Source organism: Oncorhynchus kisutch, unplaced genomic scaffold (assembly GCF_002021735.2).
Source record: "Oncorhynchus kisutch isolate 150728-3 unplaced genomic scaffold, Okis_V2 Okis05a-Okis16b_hom, whole genome shotgun sequence".
NCBI lineage: Eukaryota > Metazoa > Chordata > Actinopteri > Salmoniformes > Salmonidae > Oncorhynchus > Oncorhynchus kisutch.
In genome coordinates this window covers 542,664-563,944 of record NW_022261982.1, presented here as the reverse complement: position 1 = coordinate 563,944, position 21,281 = coordinate 542,664, and the positions used below count along the sequence as shown (strand labels likewise).

General features: G+C 52.0%; 2 protein-coding genes across 7 annotated transcripts in view; one reads left to right on the top strand and one right to left on the bottom strand.

Moving 5' to 3' along the window:
- agap1 (ArfGAP with GTPase domain, ankyrin repeat and PH domain 1) overlaps positions 1–15,881 on the bottom strand; it is a 193,011-nt gene extending 177,130 nt beyond the window's left edge. For 5 of the 6 annotated variants that reach the window (XM_031813525.1, XM_031813527.1, XM_031813526.1 and 2 more), the window contains exon 1: positions 13,581–15,243. In XM_031813525.1, coding sequence (XP_031669385.1) covers positions 13,581–14,874 — 1,294 coding nt within the window. In that variant the 5' untranslated portion in view covers positions 14,875–15,243. Of the gene's footprint in view, positions 1–13,580 lie in introns of all 6 variants that reach the window. The other variant, XM_031813531.1, reaches the window with a different exon arrangement.
- Positions 15,882–19,403: 3,522 nt separating this feature from the next.
- LOC116359768 (regucalcin-like) overlaps positions 19,404–21,281 on the top strand; it is a 7,248-nt gene continuing 5,370 nt past the window's right edge. The window contains exon 1 of the mRNA XM_031813315.1: positions 19,404–19,407. Within this exon, the coding sequence (XP_031669175.1) occupies positions 19,404–19,407 (4 nt within the window). The remainder of the gene's footprint in view (positions 19,408–21,281) is intronic.

Sequence of the window (21,281 nt, the reverse complement as noted above, 5' to 3'; positions counted from 1 at the left end):
TTAGAGTCTGCTGGCTAGCTAGCACTCCTCTCTCCCTCTGCAGGGTTAGAGCCTGCTGGCTAGCTAGCACTCCTCCCTCTCTCTGCAGGGTTAGAGCCTGCTGGCTAGCTAGCACTCCTCCCTCTGCAGGGTTAGAGTCTGCTGGCTAGCTAGCACTCCTCTCTCCCTCTGCAGGGTTAGAGCCTGCTGGCTAGCTAGCACTCCTCCCTCTCTCTGCAGGGTTAGAGCCTGCTGGCTAGCTAGCACTCCTCTCTCCCTCTGCAGGGTTAGAGCCTGCTGGCTAGCTAGCACTCCTCCCTCTCTCTGCAGGGTTAGAGCCTGCTGGCTAGCTAGCACTCCTCCCTCTCTCTGCAGGGTTAGAGTCTGCTGGCTAGCTAGCACTCCTCTCTCCCTCTGCAGGGTTAGAGCCTGCTGGCTAGCTAGCACTCCTCCCTCTCTCTGCAGGGTTAGAGCCTGCTGGCTAGCTAGCACTCCTCTCTCCCTCTGCAGGGTTAGAGCCTGCTGGCTAGCTAGCACTCCTCCCTCTCTCTGCAGGGTTAGATTAGAGCCTACTGGCTAGCTAGCACTCCTCCCTCTCTCTGCAGGGTTAGAGCCTGCTGGCTAGATAGCACTCCTCTCTCTGCAGGGTTAGAGTCTGCTGGCTAGCTAGCACTCCTCTCTCTGCAGGGTTAGAGTCTGCTGGCTAGCTAGCACTCCTCCCTCTCTCTCTGCGGGGTTAGGTTAGAGCCTGCTGGCTAGCTAACACTCCTCTCTCTGCAGGGTTAGAGCCTGCTGGCTAGCTAGCACTCCTCTCTCTGCAGGGTTAGAGTCTGCTGGCTAGCTAGCACTCCTCTCTCTGCAGGGTTAGAGTCTGCTGGCTAGCTAGCACTCCTCCCTCTCTCTCTGCGGGGTTAGGTTAGAGCCTGCTGGCTAGCTAACACTCCTCTCTCTGCATGGTTAGAGCCTGCTGGCTAGCTAGCGCTTCTCCCTCTCTCTGCAGGGTTAGAGCCTGCTGGCTAGCTAGCACTCCTCCCTCTCTCTGCAGGGTTAGAGCCTGCTGGCTAGCTAGCACTCCTCCCTCTCTCTGCGGGGTTAGAGCCTGCTGGCTAGCTAGCACTCCCCCCTCTCTCTGCAGGGTTAGAGCCTACTGGCTAGCTAGCACTCCTCCCTCTCTCTGCAGGGTTAAAGCCTACTGGCTAGCTAGCACTCCTCCCTCTCTCTGCAGGGTTAGGTTAGAGCCTGCTGGCTAGCTAGCACTCCTCCCTCTCTCTGCAGGGTTAGGTTAGAGCCTGCTGGCTAGCTAGCACTCCTCCCTCTCTCTGCAGGGTTAGGTTAGAGCCTGCTGGCTAGCTAGCACTCCTCCCTCTCTCTGCAGGGTTAGGTTAGAGCCTGCTGGCTAGCTAGCACTCCTCCCTCTCTCTGCAGGGTTAGATTAGAGCCTGCTGGCTAGCTAGCACTCCTCCCTCTCTCTGCAGGGTTAGAGCCTGCTGGCTAGCCAGCACTCCTCCCTCTCTCTGCAGGGTTAGAGCCTGCTGGCTAGCCAGCACTCCTCCCTCTCTCTGCAGGGTTAGAGCCTGCTGGCTAGCTAGCACTCCTCTCTCTGCAGGGTTAGAGTCTGCTGGCTAGCTAGCACTCCTCTCTCTGCAGGGTTAGAGTCTGCTGGCTAGCTAGCACTCCTCCCTCTCTCTCTGCAGGGTTAGAGTCTGCTGGCTAGCTAGCACTCCTCCCTCTCTCTCTGCGGGGTTAGGTTAGAGCCTGCTGGCTAGCTAACACTCCTCTCTCTGCAGGGTTAGAGCCTGCTGGCTAGCTAGCACTCCTCCCTCTCTCTGCAGGGTTAGAGCCTGCTGGCTAGCTAGCACTCCCCCCTCTCTCTGCAGGGTTAGAGCCTACTGGCTAGCTAGCACTCCTCCCTCTCTCTGCAGGGTTAAAGCCTACTGGCTAGCTAGCACTCCTCCCTCTCTCTGCAGGGTTAGGTTAGAGCCTGCTGGCTAGCTAGCACTCCTCCCTCTCTCTGCAGGGTTAGGTTAGAGCCTGCTGGCTAGCTAGCACTCCTCCCTCTCTCTGCAGGGTTAGGTTAGAGCCTGCTGGCTAGCTAGCACTCCTCCCTCTCTCTGCAGGGTTAGGTTAGAGCCTGCTGGCTAGCTAGCACTCCTCCCTCTCTCTGCAGGGTTAGGTTAGAGCCTGCTGGCTAGCTAGCACTCCTCCCTCTCTCTGCAGGGTTAGGTTAGAGCCTGCTGGCTAGCTAGCACTCCTCCCTCTCTCTGCAGGGTTAGATTAGAGCCTGCTGGCTAGCTAGCACTCCTCCCTCTCTCTGCAGGGTTAGATTAGAGCCTGCTGGCTAGCTAGCACTCCTCCCTCTCTCTGCAGGGTTAGAGCCTGCTGGCTAGCTAGCACTCCTCCCTCTCTCTGCAGGGTTAGAGCCTGCTGGCTAGCTAGCACTCCTCCCTCTCTCTGCAGGCTAGAGCCTGCTGGCTAGCCAGCACTCCTCCCTCTCTCTGCAGGGTTAGAGCCTGCTGGCTAGCTAGCACTCCTCTCTCTGCAGGGTTAGAGCCTGCTGGCTAGCTAGCACTCCTCCCTCTCTCTGCGGGGTTAGAGCCTGCTGGCTAGCTAGCACTCCTCCCTCTCTCTGCAGGGTTAGAGCCTGCTGGCTAGCTAGCACTCCTCCCTCTCTTTGCAGGGTTAGATTAGAGCCTGCTGGCTAGCTAGCACTCCTCCCTCTCTCTGCAGGGTTAGAGCCTGCTGGCTAGCTAGCACTCCTCCCTCTCTTTGCAGGGTTAGATTAGAGCCTGCTGGTTAGCTAGCACTCCTCCCCCTCTCTGCAGGGTTAGATTAGAGCCTGCTGGTTAGCTAGCACTCCTCCCCCTCTCTGCAGGGTTAGGTTAGAAGCCAGGCCTTTGCTGGAAGGGAGAGCAACACACACAGACAATGTATATGCGCATGAACGCACACACAAACGACCCGTGACACACAGGACACACACACGACACACAGCATCCCTCTCTCCAGGCCCCTGGCAACATGACTACAGAGAGGAGAGGGGGAAAAGGAGGAGAGAGGAGAGGGGGAAAAGGAGGAGAGAGGAGAGGGGGAAAAGGAGGAGAAAGGAGGAGAGGGGGAAAAGAGGAGAGGAGAAAGGAGGAGAGAGGAGAGGGGGGAAAGGAGGAAAGAGGGGAAAGGAGGAAAGAGGGGGGAAAGGAGGAAAGAGGGGGGAAAGGAGGAAAGAGGGGGGAAAGGAGGAAAGAGGGGGGAAAGGAGGAAAGAGGAGAGGGGGAAAAGGAGGAGAGAGGAGAGGGGGAAAGGAGGAGAAAGGAGGAGAGAGGAGAAAGGAGGAGAGGGAAAAGGAGGAGAGAGGGAAAAGGAGGAGAAAGGAGGAGAGGGGGAAAAGAGGAGAGGAGAAAGGAGGAGAGAGGAGAGGGGGGAAAGGAGGAAAGAGGGGGGAAAGGAGGAAAGAGGGGGGAACGGAGGAAAGAGGGGGGAAAGGAGGAGAGAGGGGGGAAAGGAGGAGAGAGGGGGGGAAGGAGGAAAGAGGGGGGAAAGGAGGAGAGAGGGGGAAAGGAGGAGAGAGGGGAAAGGAGGAGAGAGGGGGAAAAGGAGGAGAGGGGGGGAAAAGGAGGAGAGGGGGGGAAAAGGAGGAGAGGGGGGGAAGGAGGAGAGGGGGGGGAAGGAGGAGAGGGGGGGGAGGAGGAGAGAGGGGGAAAAGGAGGAGAGGGGGAAAAGGAGGACAGAGGAGAGGGGGGAAAGGAGGAGAGGAGTGGGGGAAAGGAGGAGAGGAGTGGGGGAAAGGAGGAGAGGAGACAGGGCAGTTGTACGCTGGCTGTGAAGGCTCGACCTCCCAACAATGCCTCCCCCTAACACACACACACCGCCCCATGCATGCTCTTTAACCCCATGATGAGATGACCCCTGTGAAGACGACCACAGGGCGACAGTGTCCAGCTAATAAGCACAGAGGGCTGTGTGTGTGTCCTACTCAAACAAACAACACAATGCAGGGACAGCTCAGAAGGTCTAGGGCAAGACCACACACACACACAACATTTGGCCAAGAGCAAGAGAACAAAGAATCCAAGGCCATCAAAAACCAGTCTCTCCTCTCCTGAATCAAGATCTGGAAAGGTGCTGTTAAGTCACAGAGAGGGCTGCCAGGTGTTACAGTAGGACTATGTTATGTTCCCTGGCTGTGTTGGTTCTACTGGCTGCTGCTGCTTCACTGGCTGCTGCTGCTGCTGCTACACTGGCTGCTGCTGCTACACTGGCGGCTGCTGCTACACTGGCTGCTGCTGCTGCTACACTGGCTGCTGCTGCTGCTACACTGGCTGCTGCTGCACTGGCTGCTGCTGCTGCACTGGCTGCTGCTGCTACACTGGCTGCTGCTGCTGCTACACTGGCTGCTGCTGCTGCTGCTGCTGCTGCTGCTGCTACACTGGCTGCTGCTGCTGCTGCTACTACTACACTGGCTGCTGCTGCTGCTGCTACTACACTGGCTGCTGCTGCTGCTACTACACTGGCTGCTGCTGCTGCTACTACACTGGCTGCTGCTGCTGCTACTACACTGGCTGCTGCTGCTGCTACTACACTGGCTGCTGCTGCTGCTACTACACTGGCTGCTGCTGCTGCTACTACACTGGCTGCTGCTGCTGCTACTACACTGGCTGCTGCTGCTGCTACTACACTGGCTGCTGCTGCTGCTACTACACTGGCTGCTGCTGCTGCTACTACACTGGCTGCTGCTGCTGCTACTACACTGGCTGCTGCTGCTGCTACTACACTGGCTGCTGCTGCTGCTACTACACTGGCTGCTGCTGCTGCTACTACACTGGCTGCTGCTGCTGCTACTACACGGGCTGCAGCTGCTGCTACACTGGCTGCTGCTGCTGCTACACTGGCTGCTGCTGCTGCTACTACACTGGCTGCTGCTGCTACTACACTGGCTGCTGCTACACTGGCTGCTACTACACTGGCTGCTACTACACTGGCTGCTACTACACTGGCGGCTGCTGCTACACTGGCGGCTGCTGCTACTACACTGGCTGCTGCTGCTACTACTACTACTACACTGGCTGCTGCTGCTGCTACTACACTGGCTGCTGCTGCTGCTACTACACTGGCTGCTGCTGCTGCTACTACACTGGCTGCTGCTGCTGCTACTACACTGGCTGCTGCTGCTGCTACTACACTGGCTTCTGCTGCTGCTGCTACACTGGCTGCAGCTGCTGCTACACTGGCTGCTGCTGCTGCTACTACACTGGCTGCTGCTGCTGCTACTACACTGGCTGCTGCTGCTGCTACTACACTGGCTGCTGCTGCTGCTACTACACTGGCTGCTGCTGCTGCTACTACACTGGCTGCTGCTGCTGCTACTACACTGGCTGCTGCTGCTGCTACTACACTGGCTGCTGCTGCTACACTGGCTGCTACTACACTGGCTGCTGCTACCACTGGCTGCTGCTACACTGGCGGCTGCTGCTACTACACTGGCTGCTGCTACACTGGCTGCTGCTACTACACTGGCTGCTGCTGCTGCTACTACACCGGCTGCTGCTCCACTGGCTGCTGCTACACTGGCTGCTGCTACACTGGCTGCTGCTACACTGGCTGCTGCTGCTACTACACTGGCTGCTACTACACTGGCTGCTGCTGCTGCTACTACACTGGCTGCTGCTACTACACTGGCTGCTGCTGCTGCTACTACACTGGCTGCTGCTGCTGCTACTACACTGGCTGCTGCTGCTGCTACTACACTGGCTGCTGCTGCTGCTACTACACTGGCTGCTGCTGCTGCTACTACACTGGCTGCTGCTGCTACTACACTGGCTGCTGCTGCTACTACACTGGCTGCTGCTGCTACTACACTGGCTGCTGCTGCTACTACTACTACACTGGCTGCTGCTGCTGCTACTACACTGGCTGCTGCTGCTACACTGGCGGCTGCTCCACTGGCTGCTGCTGCTGCTACTACACTGGCTGCTGCTGCTACTACTACTACACTGGCTGCTGCTGCTGCTACTACACTGGCTGCTGCTGCTGCTACACTGGCTGCTACTACACTGGCTGCTGCTACACTGGCTGCTGCTACACTGGCGGCTGCTACACTGGCGGCTGCTGCTACTACACTGGCTGCTGCTACACTAGCTGCTGCTACTACACTGGCTGCTGCTGCTGCTACTACACCGGCTGCTGCTCCACTGGCTGCTGCTACACTGGCTGCTGCTGCTACTACACTGGCTGCTACTACACTGGCTGCTGCTGCTACACTGGCTGCTGCTACACTGGCTGCTGCTACACTGGCTGCTGCTACACTGGCTGCTGCTACACTGGCTGCTGCTACACTGGCTGCTGCTGCTGATACTACACTGGCTGCTGCTGCTACCACACTGGCGGCTGCTACACTGGCGGCTGCTGCTACTACACTGTCACTGCTATGGTTAGTTATCTGTAGGAGCTGGTGATTTCTCCAGTCCTGACTCCATGTCTCTACACAGCCAGAACAGGACACATTGGACTCATTACTGTACAGAGACTCTGCTACTGCTGCTACACTGGCTGCTGCTACACTGGCTGCTGCTGCTACTTCTACACTGGCGGCTGCTACACTGGCTGCTGCTGCTACTACTACACTGGCGGCTGCTACACTGGCTGCTGCTGCTACTACTACACTGGCGGCTGCTACACTGGCGGCTGCTACACTGGCTGCTGCTGCTGCTACTACACTGGCTGCTACTACACTGGCGGCTGCTACACTGGCTGCTGCTGCTGCTACTACACTGGCGGCTGCTACACTGGCTGCTGCTGCTGCTACTACACTGGCTGCTACTACACTGGCAGCTGCTACACTGGCAGCTGCTGCTACTACTACACTGGCGGCTGCTACACTGGCTGCTGCTGCTACTACACTGGCTGCTACTACACTGGCTGCTGCTGCTGCTACTACACTGGCTGCTGCTACACTGGCGGCTGCTACACTGGCGGCTGCTACACTGGCGGCTGCTACACTGGCGGGTGCTGCTACTACTACACTGGCTGCTGCTGCTACTACACTGGCTGCTGCTGCTGCTACTACACTGGCTGCTACTACTACTACACTGGCTGCTACTACTGCTACTACACTGGCTGCTACTACACTGGCTGCTGCTGCTGCTACTACACTGGCTGCTACTACACTGGCGGCTGCTACACTGGCTGCTGCTGCTGCTACTACACTGGCTGCTACCACACTGGCGGCTGCTACACTGGCGGCTGCTGCTACTACACGGTCACTGCTATGGTTAGTTATCTGTAGGAGCTGGTGATTTCTCCAGTCCTGACTCCATGTCTCTACACAGCCAGAACAGGCCACAGTGGACTCATTACTGCACAGAGACTCAGAGGGAGGAATAGAGAGAGACAGCAGATACAGAGAATCACACACGGGCATGGAGGGAGGAATAGAGAGAGACAGCAGATACAGAGAAACAGACATGGGTATGCACACACACACACACGGTGTACGCTCTTTCTGGTCACAGCAACTTTTTAAATAAAAAAGAACAGAGGACAGAAGAGAAGTGAGGTCAAGGTGGAGAACATATACACTGACATCACAATAGAGACCTGGACTGACTTATACACTGACCTGGAATGACTGACATCACAAGAGAGACCTGGACTGACTTATACACTGACCTGGAATGACTGACATCACAACAGAGACCTGGACTGACTGACATCACAACAGAGACCTGGAATGACTGACATCACAATAGAGACCTGGACTGACTTATACACTGACCTGGACTGACTGACATCACAACAGAGACCTGGAATGACTGACATCACAACAGAGACCTGGACTGACTTATACACTGACCTGGACTGACTGACATCACAATAGAGACCTGGACTGACTTATAACCTGACCTGGACTGACATCACGATAGAGACCTGGACTGACTGACATCACAACAAAGACCTGGAATGACTGACATCACAATAGAGACCTGGACTGACATCACGATAGAGACCTGGACTGACTGACATCACAACAAAGACCTGGACTGACTGACATCACAATAAAGACCTGGACTGACAGACAGATGTCAGTCCTATGTAAACAATTAGAACTATGCTTAAAGTTAATGGACTGTCCTGTTTAACTTTCATCTCTGATCATTTGTCAAATAGGGAGAGAGGAACACACAATACTGACATATATAGGCCTAGACTCAGGGATACAGTCAGTCTATCGGGGACAGAAGAGAGCCAGAAGAGAGCCAGGCTAAACTACTGGAGAACCTCCCGGGGACAGAAGAGAGCCAGACCAAACTACTGGAGAACCTCCCGGAGACAGAAGAGAGCCAGGCCAAACTACTGGAGAACCTCCCGGAGACAGAAGAGAGCCAGGCCAAACTACTGGAGAACCTCCCGGAGACAGAAGAGAGCCAGGCCAAACTACTGGAGAACCTCCCGGAGACAGAAGAGAGCCAGACCAAACTACTGGAGAGCCTCCCCGGAAAAGAAGAGAGCCAGACCAAACTAATGGAGAACCTCCCCGGAACAGAAGAGAGCCAGGCCAAACTAGTGGAGAAAACAGCTGCAGGAATCTAGTAGAACCAACACTAATAAACATCAATCCCTCTTGGCCACAGTCCTAACTGGATATTACTCCTATTATACCCATTGTGGGAGTGGGTCTCAGATAACACCACTGCAGTAGTCACTGTGTGTGTGTGTGTTCGGGGTGAGTGAGAGAGAGAAGAGAAAGAGAGAAAAAGAAGAGGGTGCTCAGGAGAGAGAGAGATCAAAGGAACTGTAACTAAAAAGACCTGCTTCATCTCAGCCAGTTAACAGGCACTGAGCTGCAAGTCAAATGAGCCCCTCTGATGTGTGTGTGTGTGTGTGTGTGTGTGTGTGTGTGTGTGTGTGACAAAATAGACGAGTGAGTAATATGTGACCTAGTAACATATCAGAGTGAAGCTCAGAGAGTGACTGAGTAAATTACTGTTTATCTGCTCCTCTGTGAGAGTGAGTAGGAGAGAGGAACGACTCTCTGTGAGAGTGAGTAGGAGAGAGGAACGACTCCTCTGGGTATATATATATATATATATATTTTTTTTTTAACACTCACATGTGCCTTTTGACACGCATGTCCTTCATATCACTTCTGCATGGCTGTGGATGTAGGTCATACACCCCTAACACACACATTCCCTCCCTCTGTAACCTGCCTTCCATATACACCCACTCATACCTGACACCATTAACCAGTTAGAGGGAGGTGGGGCTGGGTTAGGGTGTGGGTGGGGCCAGAGGGAGGTGGGGCTGGGTTAGGGTGTGGATGGGGTCAGAGGTAGGTGGGGCTGAGTGTTGGGTTAGGGTGTGGGTGGGGTCAGAGGTAGGTGGGGCTGAGTGTTGGGTTAGGGTGTGGGTAGGGCTGGGTGTCGGGTTAGGGTGTGGATAAGGCTGAGTGTTGGGTTAGGGTGTGGGTAGGGCTGGGTGTCGGGTTAGGGTGTGGATGGGGCCAGAGGGAGATGGGGCTGAGTGTTGGGTTAGGGTGTGGGTGGGGCCAGAGGGAGGTGGGGCTGGGTGTTGGGTTAGGGTGTGGGTGGGGCCAGACGGAGGTGGGGCTGGGTGTCGGGTTAGGGTGTGGGTGGGGTCAGAGGGAGATGGGGCTGAGTGTTGGGTTAGGGTGTGGATGGGGTCAGAGGGAGATGGGGCTGAGTGTTGGGTTAGGGTGTGGGTGGGGCTGGGTGTCGGGTTAGGGTGTGGATAAGGCTGAGTGTTGGGTTAGGGTGTGGATAAGGCTGAGTGTTGGGTTAGGGTGTGGGTAGGGCTGGGTGTCGGGTTAGGGTGTGGGTGGGGCCAGAGGGAGGTGGGGCTGGGTGTTGGGTTAGGGTGTGGGTGGGGCCAGAGGGAGGTGGGGCTGGGTGTCGGGTTAGGGTGTGGATGGGGTCAGAGGGAGATGGGGCTGAGTGTTGGGTTAGGGTGTGGATGGGGTCAGAGGGAGATGGGGCTGAGTGTTGGGTTAGGGTGTGGGTGGGGCCAGAGGGAGGTGGGGCTAGGAGTTGGGTTAGGGTGTGGGTGGGGCCAGAGGGAGGTGGGGCTGGGTGTCGGGTTAGGGTGTGGATGGGGTCAGAGGGAGATGGGGCTGAGTGTTGGGTTAGGGTGTGGGTGGGGCCAGAGAGATGTGGGGCTGGGTTAGGGTGTGGGTGGGGCCAGAGGGAGGTGGGGCTGGGAGTTGGGTTAAGGTGTGGGTGGGGCCAGAGGGAGGTGGGGCTGGGTTAGGGTGTGGGTGGGGCCAGAGGGAGGTGGGGCTGGGAGTTGGGTTAAGGTGTGGGTGGGGCCAGAGGGAGGTGGGGCTGGGTTAGGGTGTGGGTGGGGCCAGAGGGAGGTGGGGCTGGGAGTTGGGTTAAGGTGTGGGTGGGGCCAGAGGGAGATTTAATGGACTGATGACACCGTCCCTGATACGGCTAGGGGGCATCCACATTGCCGGAATTCCTGAGACCCCCTTGAAGAGGGAACTGGCCAATAACAATACAGGGAGTCAAGAGCCTGATGTTTTTAGGGTTCTGCAGTCAGCCATCCAGCCAGCCAGTCAGAGGGGGCCTCTGGTCATACAGACACAGAGGGGGCCTCTGGTCATACAGACACAGAGGGGGCCTCTGGTCATACAGACACAGAGGGGGCCTCTGGTCATACAGACACAGAGGGGGCCTCTGGTCATACAGACACAGAGGGGCCTCTGGTCATACAGACACAGAGGGGGCCTCTGGTCATACAGACACAGAGGGGGCCTCTGGTCATACAGACACAGAGGGGGCCTCTGGTCATACAGACACAGAGGGGGCCTCTGGTCATACAGACACAGAGGGGGCCTCTGGTCATACAGACACAGAGGGGGCCTCTGGTCATACAGACACAGAGGGGGCCTCTGGTCATACAGACACAGAGGGGGCCTCTGGTCATACAGACACAGAGGGGGGCCTCTGGTCATACAGACACAGAGGGGGCCTCTGGTCATACAGACACAGAGGGGGCCTCTGGTCATACAGACACAGAGGGGGCCTCTGGTCATACAGACACAGAGGGGGCCTCTGGTCATACAGACACAGAGGGGGCCTCTGGTCATACAGACACAGAGGGGGCCTCTGGTCATACAGACACAGAGGGGGCCTCTGGTCATACAGACACAGAGGGGGCCTCTGGTCATACAGACACAGAGGGGGCCTCTGGTCATACAGACACAGAGGGGGCCTCTGGTCATACAGACACAGAGGGGGCCTCTGGTCATACAGACACAGAGGGGGCCTCTGGTCATACAGACACAGAGGGGGCCTCTGGTCATTACAGACACAGAGGGGGCCTCTGGTCATACAGACACAGAGGGGGCCTCTGGTCATACAGACACAGAGGGGGCCTCTGGTCATACAGACACAGAGGGGGCCTCTGGTCATACAGACACAGAGGGGGCCTCTGGTCATACAGACACAGAGGGGGCCTCTGGTCATACAGACACAGAGGGGGCCTCTGGTCATACAGACACAGAGGGGGCCTCTGGTCATACAGACACAGGAAGACTAAAGTGAGTCGCCAGCTCTAAATGGAACAACACACTTCCTCTATCATATCACACTTTCCACAAGTGGAAGAGGATGCAGAGGTGTGTGTGTGGAGTGTGTGAGGGAGAGATAAATCAAGCAGATGAATCAGTCGGTAGCTATGGATTAAAACATCCTTCTCTTCATGTTTGTGCCACCTGCACATTTTCCCTCACAGATGTATGTAGATAGACTGAAGAACTGACAGCCTTCCTACAAGCCACAGACACCTCAGACAACAGCAGTAGGCTATATGAACCACAGACAACAGCAGTAGACTATATGAACCTCAGACAACAGCAGTAGACTATATGAACCACAGACAACAGCAGTAGACTATATGAACCACAGACAACAGCAGTAGACTATATGAACCTCAGACAACAGCAGTAGACTATATGAACCTCAGACAACAGCAGTAGACTATATGAACCTCAGACAACAGCAGTAGACTATATGAACCACAGACAACAGCAGTAGACTATATGAACCTCAGACAACAGCAGTAGACTATAAGAACCACAGACAACAGCAGTAGACTATATGAACCACAGACAACAGCAGTAGACTATATGAACCACAGACAACAGCAGTAGACTATATGAACCACAGACAACAGCAGTAGACTATAAGAACCACATACAGCAGCAGGGGCCTATAAGAACCACATACAGGGGCCTATAAGAACCACAGACAACAGCAGGGGCCTATAAGAACCACAGACAACAGTAGTGGCCTATAAGAACCACATACAGGGGCCTATAAGAACCACAGACAACAGCAGGGGCCTATAAGAACCACATACAGGGGCCTATAAGAACCACAGACAACAGCAGGGGCCTATAAGAACCACAGACAACAGCAGGGGCCTATAAGAACCACATACAGGGGCCTATAAGAACCACAGACAACAGCAGGGGCCTATAAGAACCACATACAGGGGCCTATAAGAACCACAGACAACAGCAGGGGCCTATAAGAACCACAGACAACAGTAGTGGCCTATAAGAACCACAGACAACAGTAGTGGCCTATAAGAACCACAGACAACAGCAGGGGCCTATAAGAACCACAGACAACAGTAGTAGACTATAATGAAAGATCAACGCCAGCAGCAGTAGACTATAATGAAAGATCAACGCCAGCAGCAGGCATCAGAGAGACAGGAGAAACATCACCCTCCTGTCCTAAACAAATAATGGTCTTCTACCGTCAAACAGAGATATCCTGGCCTTTCCCCCTCAGCTCCACAAACAGCAGAGAGATATCCTGGCCTTTCACCCCTCAGCTCCACAAACAGCAGAAAGATATCCTGGCCTTTCACCCCACAGCTCAACAAAGAGCAGAGAGATATTCTGGCCTTTCACCCCTCAGCTCTACAAACAGCAGAGAGATATCCTGGCCCTTCACCCCACAGCTCAACAAACAGCAGAGAGATATCCTGGCCTTTCCCCCTCAGCTCTACAAACAGCAGAGAGATATCCTGGCCCTTCACCCCTCAGCTCTACAAACAGCAGAGAGATATCCTGGCCTTTCACCCCTCAGCTCTACAAACAGCAGAGAGATATCCTGGCCCTTCACCCCTCAGCTCTACAAACAGCAGAGAGATATCCTGGCCCTTCACCCCTCAGCTCTACAAACAGCAGAGAGATATCCTGGCCCTTCACCCCTCAGCTCTACAAACAGCAGAGAGATATCCTGGCCCTTCACCCCTCAGCTCTACAAACAGCAGAGAGATATCCTGGCCCTTCACCCCTCAGCTCTACAAACAGCAGAGAGATATCCTGGCCCTTCACCCCTCAGCTCCACAAACAGCAGAGAGATATCCTGGCCCTTCACCCCACAGCTCAACAAACAGCAGAGAGATATCCTGGCCCTTCACCCCTCGGCTCTACAAACAGCAGAGAGACGGAGCGATGTAGAGGGAGGCAGAGAGAGGGGAGAGGCGCAGGCCAAAAACAATCCGTGGACCCTTTTGAGCATATCTGAAAGGCCTGGTGTGTGTGTGTAAAGAAAAGCATCCTTTACCCTCTGACGACAGGCCTCCTCCTCCGTTAACACTCTCTGTGCTGGACTGGGAGTAGGCCATGGGGCCGCTCCTCTTCCCCTTCCTGAGGGAGCGGTTAGTGCTGGGGCTGCCCACCGGAGTGGAGGTAGACACCATCCCTCCATCCTTCCTGGAGAAGATACCGCTGAAGAACCTGACCAGCCGCCGGTCCGAGCCACTGGAGCGGGAGCCGGTGCCTCTCAGAAACCCCTCCTTCTCTGACACACTCTTCATGGAAAGAGTGATCAGATCGCTGTTGTCCAATGTGCGGTTTTTGCCTCTCGCTCGTTCCCAGCGGCTCAGCTCCGTCATTGAGTCAGTCTTGTTGAGGACAGCCCCGACTTCTAACGTGTTTCGTTTAGGCGGTCCCGTCTCATCGTAAGCCGGGTTCTGGAGGACTGTGGACTGGGGGGTCTGGTTGTCGTCCCCGGCTGTTCCTTCCCCGCGGCCGACACACCCAGAGCTGCTGTGGTGCTGGTCTTTGGAGAGGGCCCGGATGCGGAGCAGTTCGCCACCCGTCCAGTGGCGGAAACTGAAGCTCCGGCGAAGCAGGCTGGGGTGGCTCTTCAGTGGCGGCGTCTCGGGAGAGGCCTTGACGGCTCTTCCGTTACTTTTGGACGCACACAACCTGTCCTTACCCCCGTCACCATTAGTTGGAGCATCACTGCCCTTGTCCTCTGTGCTCTTGGCTTTCAGGAGTCTTTTCTTCTTATCAACACTTCCATTCTCACCGTTGGAAGCAGATGTTGTCAAGGTTTTTTCATTCTCTGTGCAAATATCCCCCTTAAGCCTCGAGTCAGTTTCAGTGCTTTCCTGTGTCCAGCTTATCCCATGTGATTTCTTCTGACTCTGCGGTGACATGGTCTCCTCTGAGGCCTGGCTGTTGTTACCAGGCTCTGTGGAGGGGCTAGTTTCCTTCAACTCTTTATGCAACTGATGCGCCTTTTTCATTTTAAGCCTTCCAAGTTCTAATTGTCCGGTGCTGAATGTCCTGAAATTTCTCATGTAGTTGTGTGAGTGGAACTCGTCGCTTTCATCCTCAACTTCTTTCAGCTCCTCCAGCAGACAACTTCTCTGGAGCTCCGAGGAGACCTCGCGACGGTAAGCGCCCACGTTGGGGTTCTCGAGACGTCGTGGTCCAGAGCTCCCGCAGCTAACCCCATCCTCCTCCTCCAAGCTCTCTTTCTTTACCAAGGTGAGAGAGATCCGGTACACTGTTTTCCTTTGTGGCGTTCCTCGCTCCATCCTTTCTATATTACCGTCAAGAAGGTACATTCTCTAGGGACACGAACTGAATTGGGAGCTACTGAATAGGCTCCACGAGTGGTACAGACGTTACTTTGAATTGAAAAATTACTTACAGACACAGGTCCTTTGATGTCGTCTAGTAATAAGGAAGTAATAGTAGGCTATTTGTAATAATACTATAATTAAACGCGTACTATATTAAATTAGTTACACTACTACATTAATATTAAATATCAAAACAATTTACTTATCCAGATGTGCAAAAGGGCATGAGAATTCGACGCAGGAAATGAATTCCTTTCACATCCCGGTGGATTTATAAACTGGCAACAAATGTAATGTAGCAACTAAACAAGCACCGCGTCTTCATTTAGGGCATGTCCGGCTTCTCTCCCTCTCAAATGCATCGCTTGTGCAAAAAAATGCCCACGGTTCTTTACGAGACTGCAGTCGCTTACAGAGTCATTTGTTTTCACAGCAAACAAAACTAATATTACTGGTTCAGGCAGCAGAGTGTCCGGGTGTGTTGCTTCAAGATCCACCACGACAGTATTCCCATTATTGTAGAGTAATATTATTACATCGCTGTATTCCTCCAAGCCAAGTGAGTGTGTTGTCTCCCATTGTGTTCGCGCGCATCTCCCGCAGCGAAGCCAGCTTGCCTTAGGAACATTGATTTAGTGGTTTTGTTTTCAACCCCAGTGTCCGATTGTGATTGAAATGTGGGAATGTATAGCCAAAACCAAGCTTCCCCAATCCCTCACTCACACACAGTTAGCCTGAGAACGCGAGGAAACGTAGCCACCGTCCCATATCCTTTTCCCCCTCCACCTCTCTCCTCACTTCACACTCAAGAGGGACACGGATCATCCAGCAAGAACCCAGGATTAGAAACAAAACACGAATCGGATTTCAAACATGGAATGGAGCGAATTCACAGACGGATTGCTGGCGTTTCAAAACGGTTTATATAGATATTACGAGTAATTTAGGGTTGCACAGGCCTCTACAATAAACAAAAGCCGTGTTTTAATTAAGAATTTAACATGTGTAACAACTGTGTATTTACATAGGAACTAGGCATATACTGTATATATGAGAACCACAGCAGTAATATATACCTACAAAGAACAGTCTGGTTCATTCAGAGATAAAACAACCACCGGGAGAAAATGAGACATTGTGGCATTGATTTCACCTACATCCAAGGTCGATTGGACACGGTTATCAACACAAGGCTATCAGGTTGCTCAAAACAAACATTGGGGAATTCCACTCCGGGATTTGCAGCATCTCAGTGGTTCTCATTTAGGGGCATGGCTTGGTGCTTTTCCCTCTGTCCATCAGGATCTGTAAACCCACCTGGGCTGCCCCATCGATACTACTAGCGCCATAAGGATGAACGAAAGTGATATTACGAAAAGGGAAACTATGGACTGATAACAATGACTACAACAGACTGATAACAATTCCAAACACATCAATATTCAAACGATAGCTCACTGCCGATAGATATTGTGTGGACATTGCAGAATTTAGTTGTATTGCTTCAAGGCTACTCTAGTCAACCAATTTGGCAGCAGCCTGATAAACGAGTCTACAAGCAAAACAAAACAAACCACTGATATAACTGGGTACAGTCCTTGAGAATAATTGTCAAAGGTGAAACCTTATCAAATATGCTAATTGATACGGTCCAATCATTCACGGTTAGAATCATAGTTTGTAATGCACTTAGCTAAACTACTGTACAACCAATTTCCTGACCAAACCGAATCCGCGCGTATGTTGATTGTGTCTATCCCCACCAGAAGCGTTCATGACAAGCAGGTTAAATAACCAAAACTAACTGTGAAACTAACTAACTAATATATATATATATATATATACACGCACACACACACATTTTTGTAAATATTTGAGTATATCTTTTGTGACAACACTGAAGAAATGACACTTTGCTACAATGTAAAGTAGTGAGTGTACAGCTTGTATAACAGTGTAAATTTGCTGTCCCCTCAAAATAACTCAACACACAGCCATTAATGTCTAAACCGCTGGCAACAAAAGTCAGTACACCCTTAAGTGAAAATGTCCAAATTGGGCCCAATTAGACATTTTCCCTCCCCGGCGTCATGTGACTCGTTAATGTTACAAGGTCTCAGGTGTGAATGGGGAGCAGGTGTGTTAAATTTGGTGTCATCGCTCTCACACTCCCTCATACTGACTGGTCACTGGAAGTTCAACATGGCACCTCATGGCAAGAACTCTCTGAGGATCTGAAAAAAAGAATTGTTGCTCTACATAAAGATGGCCTGGGCTATAAGAAGATTGCCAAGACCCTGAAACTGAGCTGCAGCACGGTGGCCAAGACCATACAGCGGTTTAACTGGACAGGTTCCACTCAGAACAGGCCTCGCCATGGTCGACCAAAGAAGTTGAGTGCACGTGCTCAGCGTCATATCCAGAGGTTGTCTTTGGGAAATAGACGTATGAGTGCTGCCAGCATTGCTGCAGAGGTTGAAGGGGTGGGGGGTCAGCCTGTCAGTGCTCAGACCATACGCCGTACACTGCATCAAATTGGTCTGCATGGCTGTCGTCCCAGGAGGAAGCCTCTTCTAAAGATGCAGACTAAGGACATGGATTACTGGAACCATGTCCTGTGGTCTGATGAGACCAAGATAAACTTATTTGGTTCAGATGGTGTCAAGCTTGTGTGGCAGCAAACCAGGTGAGGAGTACAAAGACAAGTGTCTTGCCTACAGTCAAGCATGGTGGTGGGAGTGTCATGGTCTGGGGCTGCATGAGTGCTGCCGGCACTGGGGAGCTACAGTTCATTGAGGGAACCATGAATGCCAACATGTACTGTGACATACTGAAGCAGAGCATGATCCCCTCCCTTTGGAGACTGGGCCGCAGGGCAGTATTCCAACATGATAACGACCCCAAACACACCTCCAAGACGACCACTGCCTTGCTAAAGAAGCTGAGGGTAAAGATGATGGACTGGCCAAGCATGTCTCCAGACCTAAACCCTATTGAGCATCTGTGGGGCATCCTCAAACGGAAGGTGGAGGAGTGCAAGGTCTCTAACATCCACCAGCTCCGTGATGTTGTCATGGAGGAGTGGAAGGGGACTCCAGTGGCAACCTGTGAAGCTCTGGTGAACTCCATGCCCAAGAGGGTTAAGGCAGTGCTGGAAAATGATGGTGGCCACACAAAATATTGACACTTTGGGCACAATTTGGACATTGTCACTTAGGGGTGTACTCACTTTTGTTGCCAGCGGTTTAGACATGAATGGCTGTGTGTTGAGTTATTTTGAGGGGACAGCTACTTTACATTGTAGCAAAGTATAATTTCTTCAGTGTTGTCACATGAAAAGATATACTCAAATCACTTTTGTGATATACTGTATATATACACACACATACATATATATATATAGTACTTGTCAAACGTTTGGACATACCTATTCATTCAAGGGTTTTTCTTTATTTTTACTATTCTCTACAATGTAGAATAATAGTGAAGACATCAAAACTATGAAATAACACATATGGAATCATGTAGTAACCACAAAGTGTTAAACAAATCAAATTATATTTGATTCTTCAAAGTAGCCACCCTTTGCCTTGACAGCTTGGCATTCTCTCAACCAGCTTCATGAGGTAGTTACCTGGAATGCATCTCAATTAACAGGTGTGCCTCAATTTCAAAGTTAATTTGTGGAATGTCTTTCCTTCTTAATGCATTTGAGCCAATCAGTTGTGTTGTGACAAGGTAGGGTGGTATACAGAAGATAACCAATCAGTTGTGTTGTGACAAGGTAGGGGTGGTATACAGAAGACAGCCCTATTTGGTAAAAGACACCAAGTCTATATTATGGCAAGAACAGTTCAAATAAGCAAAGAGAAATGTCAGTCCATCATTACTTTAAGACATGAAGGTCAGTCAATCTGTAAAATTTCAAAAACGTTGAACGTTTCTTCAAGTGCAGTCGCAAAAACCATCATGTGCAATGATGAAACTGGCTCTCATGAGACCGCCACAGGAAAGGAAAACCCACAATAAACAGTTAACATTAGTTGATTGATGCTTTTTGCGAGAGGTTTAATGCTTTAATAATTTATTATTATACATTATATAAATAAGCACATTTAATTTTGTCTGGCTTGCCGTTAGAAATAACGTTTTTTTTTTATTCAAATATTTAAACTTTTCAGGGGTAAGCAGGGCCATACGTAAATAGGTAAACTGGGATATGACTAAAGAATTAAATCAGGGTGATTTTTTCACAAATCAACCTTTCCATGGTAGCAAGACCATATCTATTTTTGCTAATTTTCTGTTCAAATGTTTTGTAGTAAGCTCCTTTACTTGTTTAGGTATATATATACCGAGCATGTCCACTTCAACGTCAGACCATTTTATTGGTCAACTACACTTCATTCTTCTTCTGTGGATCTTATATGGCAGTTGGAAACCAACTACGGTGCATTACCGCCACCAACTGGACTGGAGTGTGGACATCGTTCATTTTTTAAATGACACACATGGGTATGTGTTGGTAAAAACCAATTAGTAGAAGGGAGAGGCGGGACTTGCAACCAAGTTCTATTTTACCGCCTGGCTACACAGACGTCGTTTGACGCACAACGAGCAGTTTGGATGAAATGATAATAACATGTATGTGTAACATTTATTTGCAACGCTCTCTCACGCCACACAGTCGGTTCGGTCAGCATGTATGGAACGGTCATGCCTTGCCGTCACACTACCAATTTACAATTCAGCACTTCTCCCAGCCTCCAGTCAGCAACTCTTTCATCCTCTCCCCACACTCCCTTGCCTTTTGCCCTCTCTCCTCCCCTCCTGTTTCCTACTCTCCCCCAACCATTTCCCCCCCTCACCCTTTCCTCTCACCTCTCCATCTTCCCTCAACCCCATTTCCCCCCTCACCTCTCCACCCCCCCCCATCTTTCCCCTCAACCTCTCCATTTCCCCCCCATCCATTTTCCATCACCCATTTCCCCCAGCCTCCCTCACCCAGTTTCCCCAGCCTCCCTCACCCAGTTTCCCCAGCCTCCCTCACCCCAGTTTCCCCAGCCTCCCTCACCCAGTTTCCCCAGCCTCCCTCACCCAGTTTCCCCAGCCTCTCCCCTGCTCTCAAGGGAAGGTGCTGGTGTAGGAGATTACCTTCCTTATCTCAACCCTAAATCCCCCTCGTCTTCCTTTCGCTTTCAACTTCTCTCTGCTTGACATTTATGGATCATTATTCACATCAAGGGAGATTACAGCAAGTTGATCAGCTCTTATATGCCCTGTGTCCGTCCCACACCCACCTCCCATGGGACGTCTTCATCTTTCTCCCTGCTAGTCCTTTCATTCCCCTCTGTCTGCCTCCTCACCTTTACTGAAGAGAGGAAAATAAACCTATACAACATTAACAGGTCCAGTCAGCCTACAGCTTGCCCAGACTGACAATGCCTCCAAACCAGTGTGTTTCCATGTCATAGAGCCTATTTGTAACAGACAGAAACACCACATTGAATTGACTGGTTTGATTGCTAGCTTTAAAAGCATAAAGGTTATTGTTAAGTTGCACTTTTCTACATCACTGTAACGTCTGCCATTTTGACAGCGAACAAAGCGCTCCAGTCCCACCAGGCTGGCGACCGTTCATCTCCGAAATAATTGAAGGGATTTAAACCTATTGGGTGAGTGCAGCCGCGGTGAACACTCCGCGGCTGCGGAGGCAGCCAGGCAGAGAGAGAAGGTACAGTACACACCCAACTGTATTGTCTGCAAAGAACCGACTGAATTCAAACACACCTCATCACACTTCCATCACAGCCCTGCCCTGGCTGTCACAAGCAGCTAGACGCCTGAACGGGGGTGTAAAAACAGCCGATAGGCCAGCGAGTCAAGCATATATTATATTAAGCCTAAAACATGTATTTCACTTATTAAGCTAGTAGCTACCATGAACCTGAGGCTGGGCGTGTTCTGCAACAGCAAAGCAGGCTGGGGAAGAAAGTAACAGAGTGACTCTCTATTGTGACAATGCTGCCATCTGCATGCAGTACCTGAAGTCTAGTCTGAATCAATTCTCAGCATTTTGGTGGATTTGAAATTCACCATTTGTGTTCCAAGACAACAGCATGGTCAGTGACGACCATATCAGGAGGTAACACTGACAGGACACCACCATCTGCACTGCAGCCAAGCAACATAATGACTTTCACAGACACTTTGTTACAACTATAATCTGAAATGAATCGGGCTCCAATTCCAAACATGCTCGAAGCACTATATTTTGTCAAGGATGACGTCGTCTCCCCTCTTCTTGAGAACACAGGGTTCGGTTCTCGGTCTGATCTCTCCCAAAGACAACACCTGGAGCACACATCCACAGTAAAGTTGGTGGTACG